The sequence below is a fragment of the Seriola aureovittata genome, chromosome 6 (genome assembly GCF_021018895.1).
Source record: "Seriola aureovittata isolate HTS-2021-v1 ecotype China chromosome 6, ASM2101889v1, whole genome shotgun sequence".
NCBI lineage: Eukaryota > Metazoa > Chordata > Actinopteri > Carangiformes > Carangidae > Seriola > Seriola aureovittata.
The window spans coordinates 7,073,162-7,085,108 of record NC_079369.1 but is presented as its reverse complement, the minus strand read 5'-3'; the positions used below and the strand labels follow the sequence as shown (position 1 = coordinate 7,085,108).

At 44.2% G+C, this 11,947-nt stretch overlaps 1 protein-coding gene across 1 annotated transcript; it reads right to left on the bottom strand.

The window, feature by feature from the left end:
* Positions 1–31: 31 nt before the first annotated feature.
* pfas (phosphoribosylformylglycinamidine synthase) lies at positions 32–11,348 on the bottom strand. The gene is made up of 28 exons (XM_056379255.1): positions 11,163–11,348; positions 9,876–9,998; positions 9,590–9,725; positions 8,761–8,866; positions 8,473–8,671; positions 7,209–7,314; positions 6,940–7,080; positions 6,648–6,772; positions 6,401–6,529; positions 6,105–6,242; positions 5,648–5,776; positions 5,467–5,540; positions 5,229–5,385; positions 5,078–5,139; positions 4,804–4,965; positions 4,390–4,626; positions 4,065–4,295; positions 3,693–3,873; positions 3,516–3,599; positions 3,093–3,248; positions 2,680–2,799; positions 2,418–2,563; positions 2,125–2,326; positions 1,743–1,834; positions 1,532–1,646; positions 1,302–1,451; positions 979–1,119; positions 32–662 (listed from the first exon to the last, which is right to left on the bottom strand). Exons 2-28 carry the CDS (start codon positions 9,994–9,996, stop codon positions 352–354), a joined length of 3,951 nt encoding a protein of 1,316 aa, XP_056235230.1. The 5' UTR covers positions 9,997–9,998; positions 11,163–11,348; the 3' UTR covers positions 32–351.
* Between the last annotated feature and the right edge of the window lie 599 nt (positions 11,349–11,947).

The window sequence follows — 11,947 nt, the reverse complement described above, 5'->3', positions numbered from 1 at the left end:
CTTTTCTTAATCTACAACACACAAACGCTACTTCTTCTGTGTTGATTAATTTATTAGCAAGTTTGGTTTCTAAAGTTTCAGCAGAGCAACACAGATAATGTCAGCAGACCTGATTGGTATATTAGTTATGTAACATATAAAGTTATTGCCAAAATGAAACAACTACAAGAATCCACAAGTCTCACAGTTATAAAGTATTACAGCAGACATAATGCAAATAGACCATGTACCACAGTAAGTTAAACAGTGAAGTACACCACTGAGTAAGTGAACAGGTCTTAAAGTTTTAGTTCAACATCCCAACAAAGACAATACTATTTTGACAGCACCTGGGGTTAAAACAGAGTATTATCACTGTAAGTTGCTGCACCAGGCAGCTGCGTTCTTGAACATGCGTAACCAGGGTGAAGGTGTCAGAGATGGTCTGAAGTCCCTCGGGGCCCAGGGCCACTGCCAGCCCAGGGTGCAGCGCTCCGGGTGGGGCATCATGGCCAGATGTCTGCCGTCCCTGGAGCAGAGCCCTGCAATACCCTGCGGGGAGCCATTAGGGTTCAGAGGGTACTCTTCAGTGGGACAACCCTGGTCGTCAAGGTAATGCAGGGGGGCGAGCCCACCAGAGATAATCTGGTCCTGAGCCTCGGAGCTACGGAATTGCATCAGACCTGTGGGAAGGAAAGAGGTTGGGAGAAAATCAATATTAAACACAGCTGCTGATTAGAGAATACAACCGACCTCTGACATGGGAATCAGCAGAGTGGTTGTTGTGCAAGTTCCAAACTTACACACCGAGTCACCTTTTGGTGCTTAATTATGATCCAACACTGCATTTGACAGGTATTTGTCACAGCTTGGTGGTTTCAGGTTAAACTGCTGCCAAAGGGTCTACAAGAACCAGTTTTTCTAACACTTATGACCAGTTAAGAACTACTACTGCACATGATCAACTCTCTGAGAGAGTTGACTTGTTCCTGACTGTACCTTCTCCATGTGCAACCCAGACTCCCAGAGCTGATCCCTCCATGCCTCTGAGCCAGATGGAAGGGGACGCCTGGATCCCAACGCTGACGAACCGCGACTCAAACCTGCCAGACTTGTTATGGGTCAGGACCACCTCAGAATCTGGGTGAAATTGGAAAAGAATAAAAAAGCACTTTAAGCTCAGTAACCACTGCGAAAAGTCTCCTCTGTGATGACTATGTTCTTTACATATCGCTTTAACATTGTCTCAATTCATTATATTACCAGTAATTATTGTAACTGTAAGCAATATTTTCATTGCTTTTCCTGCCTTCTCCTCTTACCTGCTCCATTCTGGCCTTCTCCCACCCAGCCCAGTAGGGCGAGTAGCTGGCAGCCATTACACACACCCAGACTCAGTGTGTCATCCCGTCGCCGAAAGTGATCAAATTCAGCCTTGGCCTTGGGGTTATATGCAACGGTAGCAGCCCAACCTTTCATGAAAGGAGAATGAGGTCACACAAAACAAATCTGCATTTAACAGTTGTCTGGGAGTTTTTGTGTGTTTATTTACCTTTAGCGGATCCCAGGACGTCTGCGTAGCTGAATCCACCAACAAACACTACTGCTTTGAAACGCTCCAGGGTCAGAGAGCCAGAGCACAGGTCCTGCATCGTGACATCCCACACCTACACACAAATACAGACAGCGGTCATGTAGATCAGCTGTACAGCTGAGGTAAACACAAACCCAGTTGATAAAAGGTGATTATACCTTATACCTACCTCAAAGCCGGCCATATACAGAGATACAGACATCTCTCTGTCTCCGTTACTGCCCTCTTCTCTGACCACTGCTACACGAGGCTGCCCTGCAGCTGAAAGAAAAAAGAAACACATCAGAAGGATTTATGATCAACAGAAAATGTGTCAAATCACAATCTAAATACTCGAATGTTAAGCTTTTCATTTTGCAAATGTTAATACCTTTTATTTGTATTTATTTTATTAGGAATATCTTTCGGTCAGACCAAATTTAGTCTTCATTTGGACTTATTTTGATATTGAGAGAGATAAAATGATTAATCGCAAAATGAAAACAGTAATTAGTTGCAGCCTTGGAGTTCACTAAATTATTGTACATGTTACCCATTCTCTTTAGGCTTACTGAGCTTGCTGGACAATTCAGATGGGTCAAAGGTGAGTTTGAAGTAGGGCTGTGTCCTCTTAGCCAGCCCCTCCTCTTCCTGTTTAACACAGAGCTCATTGGCCTGAAGGCGCTCCAGCTGGAAACTGGTGTCCTCCCACAATGCTCTCAGGTTAGGCAGCGGCTCTCTCAGCAGCTCCCGTCCGTCCACTTGAACACTGACCTGGGAGTCGAGTGAGAGAAATAGAAAAAACAATGATCATTACCGATGAAGTAAAAAAGGTTTCAGATGCATGTTCAGGTTGATGTCTCACCGTAGCCTCTGGTCCGAAGCCGCAGGTTCTGCCGATACGGTGACACTGCACGCCTGCGTCGCTGAATCTCTGACGCACTGTTTCTACATGAGCCTGTGAAGCCTCCAGAACCAAACCCAACTCCTCGCTGAACAACAGCTCCATCACTGTGCAGCCAAAGAGGCAGCAAAAGCACTGCATGAGTTTATGTTGTCATGCTTACAGTGTGAATGCTATTATGTGCAATTTACAGGGAAACAAAACCGCACGTCAACTCACTGACCTCCAGTTCCTTGTGATGACAATTCAACATCGATTCCACGATTTCCTGCGAACGCCATCTCCAGCAAGCAGGAGATGAGGCCTCCATCACTGATGTCATGACCGGCACTCAGCAGACGATCTGAAAGAGAAAACGCATCCTAATGTTTTCTCCTGTGTTTTTTCTTCCACATTTTCTAATAACAATCTACTTAACGTTGAATAGCTAATTTACTTAAATTCAAAATCAAACTGACTCACTGAATAACAGTATAACAACTTCAAAAAGGCAGAAAATACCCAGTAAAACCACTAGGTGGCTGTGTCAATACAGCACAAAACTGTTCTCTAACGGACTGAATCACAGTACACAAAGCTAAACCCCCCCCCCCCCGTCTGTGGCAGGTAGTACTGCGCCTGCAGGTGCAAGCTGACCGTGTATGAGTGTCTGAGTGGTGTTGAAGCAGGCAGTCAATAGTGCTGGCTGGTCGAGGTCAGGAGAGCAATCTCCCAGCTGGCTGTAGCACTGAGCCAGGGCAGAGCCTCCCAGCCGATGATGGCCTGGACTGAGAGGAACCCACAACAACACGCCTGCAGACAGAGGACAAAAGGTCAGAGGCAGGCTGTCTGTTGTTGAATATGTGTGTGTGTGTGTGTGTGTGTGTGTGTGTGTTAGAGAGAGAAAGATGTCTATAGTCTGAGTGAGTGAGAGTTGGATAAAAAAAAATAAAAAAAAGACGATCAGAATAATTAAAAACTCCATAGGTCTTATTTTGACATAAGATAAAATTATGGCAACCACACATGGCTTTTTTTTTATTGATTATGAGCTATTGGATCTGTCTGAGTGTATCATACCTTCGCCATCTGGATCCTCGAGATCAGGCGTCACAGTGGCCGTGATGTCAGGACAAACAGCATATGCCGAGATAACCAGGGCACCTGAAACAGAAGCAGAAGGAAAGCCAAGTTTAATCAAAACACACACACACACACACACACACACACACACACACACACACACAGTGAGAGTACCTGGGGCTTTGACCGTCTCTTTTCCCACTCTAGCGGCCATACTCAGAGAGTCTTTGCCCCCATCAATGGCCACCCCCAGTTGACCCATGACCTCACACATGGCTTTGCAGGCCTCCCACAAACAAGCTCCTTCACCGGGCAGCTTGGCCGCCCACATCCAGTTCCCACTACACTTCACATCCTGAAAACACACATCCAGGACATTCTTGTTGGGGTAAAAAACAAATCATTGGATACTACAATAATGATCCTATTTTAATAGGTGGGGACAGAAATTTGTGTTAGGTATTTTGCAGGTGTCACTTGATAAATTTCCCCAGTTGACTGAAACAGATTCCTTGAATTTCTTCACGCTCTCAGTTATCCGCTCACCTTCAGCGCTGTGACTCTGGCAAACACCAGATTGGTCAGAGCTTCTCCCACAGCCATACGAGCCCCCGCTGCAGGACAGACCAGCCCTTTGATTGGCTGCTCCCCGATGGCCGTCGCCGCTCCCTCTAGGCTGAACGGTGACAGAGCAACAACAGCCACGTCGGCCAGTGGGGTGTGAAGAGGGCCGACACACTGTTGCTGGGCAACCAACCCAGTTACAGACCGGTCCACCTGAGAGGGGGAGGGAGTGAAGACATGAAAAGCCACATGCACAAATTCACTTCTAAAAGACACAGACAGTGAAAGTCAGGGATGTAACACAGACCTTATTGGTCAAGTAGCGTTTGGATGCCACAGCAGGCAAACGTAAAACTCTGCCCAGAGCATCTTTGACTGTCAGCCCAGCAGGAAGAGCGAGCAGCTGATGGGTCGGGGTCAAACGCTCCATCTTAAACTCCTTCTGAGGCATCTTTCCCAGAACCCAATCCAGCTGAAGGTCGACGGGACAGCGCCCTCTGTCTGCCTGATCACGGCTACCCCCCTCGTCATCCACCAGCACAATCTGTGGGAGAAATCAGATAGAAAAACAAAACAAAATGAGGATGATCTAGGAACTGATTCAGAGAGATACTCGAGGCTTTCCAGCCATATGACCTAGCTAGTGACCACTGATCACAAAAGGCAGATTGATCGGTACACTGGATGTGCATTAATCGACTTGATCTAGGCTGAAACGTGCCTTGCCGTCTCCGGTGATGTTTCCCACAAAGTCAACAGGACACTTCTCCCTCTGACACACCCTCTCCAGGAAAGACCTGTCTGATGGGCGGAGCAGCAGGGCATTGCTCTCCTGATACTCTGCTCCCCACAGCTCCAACACACTCAAGGTGGGGTCACCTTTCTGCACAGCAGATACAGGGGGAAGATGACAAAAATAAGAATGAAATAAAACGAAAACTAGAAGGTGTGTTTGTGTATCCTAGTGTTTGTATCTGTGTTCATTTGCTGATTACCTTGAATCTGCTGCAGTAGATGACAGCTCCAGCTGGCTCACTGAGCTCCTTGAGCACATTACCTACAGATGAGAATATATCTCAGTTCATTAATTCTCGTCTAATTTCCTAAGCTTTACATAAATGCAGAAAAAAAAGCTCTGTTTCATACCATTTCCTCCCGCCCCCTGATCATGTATACTGCAGACTGGATTCCCATTGCTTCTTTCCAGGCATGCCCTGAGAGCACGATTCATCTTCTGCTCCATCTCAGCATCTCCCCTCTGCACGGCACCCAGATCCCTGTCACTGGAGTTGTCCCCCTGGACCTACAAGCCAAATAATTTTCAAATACACTGAAACGTCTGCACCCGGTGGGGGGTCACTGTGATTTAATGTGGCGCCCCTACTTCTACAGAGGAGGCCGCTCCTCCTCCCACGCCGATCCTGTACACCGGCCCCCCGATCTTCACCACTTCCATTCCTGATCAAAAAGAGCAGCAGAGGGAAATTGTGAGTCATTGATAGACGTGTGTAAATATAGCCTCTGCATTGACTAAACTCATTTCACATGCGGAGTTGAAACGTTACCAGTCTCTGCCTCTTCTTTCTTCACATGTGTATCTTCAATAGAACCGAGACCACCACTGAACATGATTGGCTTAATCCACTCTCGACGCTCACCGTTAGCCAGCCGCATGCCAAAGGAGCGAGCAAAACCTGGAGGAGGGAATTATAGAAATCAGCACACAATTAATCAGTAGACTGACATAAAATGTATTCAAATTCATAACGGACTGTTTCTGTACTATTATAATGTAGAGAAACCTCCAAACACATGCCATGTTTACAGTTTTACAGATACTACAAGTAGTTTCCTTTTTGTCTTTTTGTCCAAAAATATCTTCATAAAGTTTGGCTGCTTTCAATTTCTGCTATTATTAGATTTGCATCCATCAGTTCTGTTCCGTCACCTGTTTTGATTCCGGTGAAGAAATAACTGTTCGATCCTGAAAGGCTTCAGTATATATAGCGCAGGTTTTCCTACCTGACAGAACTGGTTCTCCAAACTTGTTGCCATAGTCTGACGCTCCATCACTGGCCTCGATAGCCACCTGCAGCGGAGGGGCGAAGCTAGAGGGATACTCCCAGCCCTCTCCTTCACACTCCCAGGGGAGAACGTAACCTGGAGAGGACGACAGTCAGAAAAGACGCCTTGGGTTAAAAATTATTATGTGTGTGTGTGTGTGAAGTACTTTATACCATATATTTATGCCCCATAAATAAGATGATTGTAAATGAGGAAAGTGAAGAAACCTGTTTGACAGTTTCAGCAAGTCTGACCTGGTATGTGCAGATTGCCGAAGCAGTATCCTGCAGTGCCAGCGATGACGTGGCCTCCGCGTCCGGCACTCTGGACATCTCTGATACGACCTCCTGTTCCTGTGGTGGCGCCACTGAACGGTGCTACACCTGCATGTCAGATGAGAAAGAAAATTATGATAAGAAAAAAAGAACACATAGAAGATTTTCTACACACAGGAAAAAGGACGCGTATGTTGCAATTAAACATCATTTTGTGTGTCCAGACCTGTCGGGAAGTTGTGTGTCTCTGCAGTGAAGATGACATGTCGCAGTGAGCGCCGTGTCTCATATGGGCTGGCTTGGGAAGAATCTTTTGGGTAAACACACTCCAGTTCCATGCCTTTGATACCACTGGGGGGAGACACACACACACAGACACACACAGACACACACAAACACACACACACACACACACACACACACACACACACACACACACAGTCAGTGTCAGTGTAAAATGTGGACACACACACATTAACACACAGCATCTGTGGTTGCTGTGCTGCTTCCACTCCTACCTGCTGTTGTCACAGAACTTGATGACGTTGTTCTGGTTGCTGCGCCGCTGGGTGTCCATTATGAGACTGAAAAGAGTCTCCTTCTGCTCCTGCCCATCGATCTCCATCCGCCCCCGGAAGAACCAGTGACGACTGTGCTCGCTGGGAAAGAAACAAAGAAGGAATTAGAAAACATAAGAGAACAAAAAAAAAACACCCAGAAACAAATATTTCAGAGCCAAGCAACACAAAGCTTTGCTGCTAATCTGCTCACTGCAGAAAAACCCCACCTGTTGGACTGGGCCAAGTCAAAACACTCCACACTGGTGGGGTTCCTTTTAATCCTCTGGAACATGGATGTGTAGTAATCCAGATCCCAGGAGTCAAAGGCCAGACCTGCGTTACGCACAACACGCACACATAAGATTATGAATGGCCATAAAAACAATATACGTGTAGAATTTGTTCTTATAACATGCAGACATCAACCCACACAAAAGTCAACACTAATAAAGATGCAAAATGAATCAATCAACAGAAACACAGACACAAACACAATCACACAGTGAGATCACTTCCAAACAGTGATTTTTATCCTCTGCATGCTTCAAGAGACCGGAAACCCAAAAACTATTTCACACAATTTTGGTTTATGTACAATTCAATTAAATTCTGTAGAATTTAATTGAATTGTACATAGAAGTATGCGCTGCTTTAAAGCTACGTCATGTCACTCATGATGTGTGTCCCTTCTATTAAACAACACATTTAACTTAAGTTGGGTAAAAGCGAAATGGATCCTTAGGAGAAATTGAGCAGCTATAGCGTCAACGAATTTCATATGGGTGATTTTTAATTATATACTTAATTGACCAGTTGAGCATGGATGAGCCTACAATGTATGTACTGAAATTATTCTCATCTATTTGAGCAGCTTGTGAATATTAATGAAGCTGAGCAGAAGTGAATAAGCAGAGCATGAACATAAGCACGCACAAAGCGTTCTGTCAGTCTGAACCTGGTCATACAAAGACAGGAACAGTTTGTGAATATGTAAAAATCAAATGCATCAGTTTTTGTGCACTATGTCTGTTTTGGAAAGAAAAGTCAGCTGAGGAGAGCTGGACTTCAAAGCCTTGATACGGATAAACTGGTTAAAAACACCAAACATGTCAGATATAAAAAAAGATCTACTTATTCAGTATCTGGTTTTCCATTAAAGAGATGGAGCCTTTATCTCTTTTTGGGTTTCATTTGCTTTCACAGCACATTAGACGCACACACACACACAGATGCACGTGTGAGATAATGAGCAGCATCATTGCTGTCCTGTGACTTTAACCAGCTATGTAATCATGTGACATTATTACCTCCATCAGCACACACAGTGTACTCACAGATAGCTGCAAGACTGAAAAGAGGTATAGAGAAAGAGAAAGGTAGCAGTGCATTAAGTCTGAGTGACAAAAGAGGAAGAAGAGCTCGAGAGAAGCTGAGGCTGAATAGTGCAAAGAGAAAATTCTCTTAATCTGGAAACTGTAAAGGGAGTCTCACCCAGATCATTGTTCGCCGTCTCCAAGCCTGCACGACCCTTCCCCAGGATGTCCACCTCAAACACTGGCTGTGGTTTGGTTTCCACAGTGAAAGAAGTGATGGGACGCTGATAGATACACTCTGTCATACTGTCATACAGACACTCAATCAGCTTCTTTATATCTCCATTGAGCTTGGTATCACTCTCTTCCTTTTTGGGCTGGAGGGCAGAGAGAAGCACAGGCATAAAGTGACAAAACAACTCTGAGTCAGTGACCTATAAAATCATTTTTCTGTGTGTGTTCAAACCTTGATTAGAAATCTGCGAGACAGCTCGACCCGTGTGACATTAGTGAGGCCTGCACTCTGGCAGATGGACACAGCGTTGGTGGACCAGGCGGTGGAGAAGTTCAACCTGAGGGGCAAAACTGCATCAATATCAAGTGGAGACCATCACATTTCAATCTTTTGCTCTGCTAGTGGCAACTGAATGAAAGTTAATCTGACTGATATTTGATATGTTCTGTATTTTCAGGGTCCCACGGCATCGATGGCATCCTCACCTCTATGGCATTTTCTACGAATATTCCTGATAAACTCAGGATGAATATTAATGTTTTCTGACCTCTGCTCTACTGACACTTACACAAAAGGAATATTAAAATAATGACCAGATTATTATGATATTTAGGGAACACAATCATGATGCTTGGAGATGTTATGATATTTTGGACCCTTTATGAGCTTTCCACACCGCCAAACCTAACATTTTTAGTCCCTTTAATAAGTCTCTATGAATAGAAAATTCTGAAGGATAAAAACATGCTTTTATTTGGTGAACATTGCAGCCTCTAGGGGTCAGTAGTGTGTCTTCAGACTTGTTTTGTTTATCTGACTTGTAGGAAACTGTGATGAAGATGCTGCTAAAAGGTCAGGAACCTTGACAAGTCAAGAATAAACTCTCATACTCATCAAATGGAAACCTGATATCAATCTGTGAGAGTGTTTTCATGTATGTCTGAGTTAATACGTTTTAAAATGTCTCCTGTATAATGAAAATAAAGCCAACTGTCGGACAAAAGCAGAGCCACAACATGTAATACAGGTAATTTATAAGACTGCGAGGGAGCAGCAGTACCTAGGTCCGATCTCCACCAGTTTCTCCCCGCTGCCCTCTGTGAGGTTTGCTGTCTCCGACAGGGGCTCTGCCTGCAGGGGAGGACGAAACAACCAGACGAGAACCTCCTTCTGCTCTGCACTGAGACTCTCACAGCCTGCAGCAGAGAGCAAGGACACAAACTTTGCAGAGGTGGAAAACATGGCAAATGGATCGATAGAATAAGGAAACATTCATGTATATGTATAGTATTTAATCAGTTATTTTGCCGTCCGCAGCCTTAAGTTATTAGCTGTCACACACTCACCCGTCAGCTCCACATTGTAGCACAGCTCAGTGGTGATTGACAGCTCGGGGTAGAGCTTGGCTGCCCGCTGTAAGGCCCGCCCGCTCACAGCTTCATTACTGTAGAGCCGCACCACAGCCATGACTGACAGAGAGACAGAAAAATAAATCCTCTTTAAAAACTGAGGGACTTCCATTAATAAAATCAATCACGAAACGTCACAGATGATTGATTTCATGAAATTGATGAAATTGATCGACTCAAACTTATTAAGTGCATATTCTACAGTAACGGATCACTAAATCAGAGGGCAGAGGTCAATACTGATGATCAATAATATGGAAGGGCTCACATTTTCTCACTGAGGTTGAGCTTTGTCTCCAGTTCAGACTGGGACAAACCAATGCTCAGATGGCTGGCCACTAATGAGAGCGTGCAAAGCCTGGAGCCTGGAGTATCACCACAGACATGAACACACAAGAGTCTCCATGACATCTAGGAAGGTCTCAATGTGTTCAGACCATGAGGATTACATTAAACAACCAAGTGATGTATAGATGTTAAGTTAATTACAATTCTTCTGCAAACATGATTTAATAATGTTGATGATTTAATCAAAATAACATGGATTGTAAACCTGCAGAATCTCAATTTATCTACAGACTTGACATGTGATCACTGCTTCATGTTACATGTTCTTTTGATCAAAAATACCGAGTGTTACTATATCTGTGTTTTTTATTCAGGAGTTTCACAACAAGCTGACAGCAAATAACTTGTGCAACATGTATGTTTTTTTTTTTTCCAGTGGTGATGTTATGGCTAATTCTGCACAATGATAAATGCACGTGTCTTTCAATACTAATGCAAACCCTCTGAATACACACACACACACTCTATCTCTCTGGGACACTGATTGTGTACATGTTGGAGGTCACACACTGCGCGGTCAGGAGCTTTCTGTTAGTCCTTAACCACACCAGATGCAGTCCCCTTTCAACACACACACACACACACACACACACACACACACACACACACACACAGACACTGATGCGACCTAACAAAGAGTATCAAAGAGCTCGTCTACAGAAACAACAAGGTGAATACAGAAGACGCAACTTCTTAACGTGTGATCTAAGTGACACCAGGTGACATGAGACAATAGAAAAATAATTCCTCGTTACTTTTACATTGTGCACAGTTTCCTCTGTCTCGAACCGCTGCGGGGAAGCTAAACTTGCTAACTTTTAAAAAAGAAGGTAGCAGAGTTAGCAGAGAGCTAGTCAGTGACGTTAGCTAACTTACGGGAAGCAGCTTCAGCGGTTGGCTCTTCTTCGTGTAGGATGGAGAGTTGAGTTGCCGCTCACCCCTGGAGTCCTGGAGAAACTTCTGCTCCTCTTGCGTGGACAGAAGGAGGTTTGGTTGGTGGAGGTCTGTCTGCACACTGACAGGACAGGATGGATGGTGGACCTCTGCACCCACGTGTGAGCGCTCCTAATGTGTGCGCATGCGCGAGTGCTGTTCGATTTAATTGAATGAGTGTGGATGATCACAGAACTAATCTTATAGCTTTTAAAAGTAAGTTGAGGAAGAATAGCCTTGTTTTCTTATGAGGGAAATGACGTTATCCTCATTATACAATGACACTGGCCTGTGCCCTTGCTTCCACTTTGACAGTGAGGTTGTGTCCTCAGTATTGATTGATCCTCTGGAGATTATTTCAATTTACACTCTACAGTAAAAACTCAAACTTGGTGGTTACAATATAGGCTGCTTCATGTGTTTTTACAGTCAGTATTTAATTTTGGCTATGTTTAGGTCAACTAAATATAATAAATACATTTAATTTAATTGTCCTTCATGCTGTGAAAGAAAATTGTAATGCTTTATTTTAAAGTCTCTAAAATTTACTGATAATCTGTTGGGAAGTTACCTCTGAAAAAACAAAGTAGTCTCTGCTACATTTCATAAACAAAATAGAATTAATCCAAATAATTAAAAGTTTTAGAGATATTCTTCTTGGTATCTATTGGCATTTTTGAGGATGGGGTGACTTGGACTAATGGCCTTAGTATTTCTTATATCCTGGC

Coding starts and splice junctions, on each gene's coding strand:
- pfas (XM_056379255.1), bottom strand. CDS start 9,996: ATGGCTGTGGTGCGGCTCTACAGTAATGAAGCTGTGAGCGGGCGGGCC. Junction 2,327..2,417: donor GCTTCGGACCAGAGGCTACG/GTGAGACATCAA, acceptor CTCGACTCCCAG/GTCAGTGTTCAAGTGGACGG. Junction 1,835..2,124: donor TGAATTGTCCAGCAAGCTCA/GTAAGCCTAAAG, acceptor TTTTTCTTTCAG/CTGCAGGGCAGCCTCGTGTA.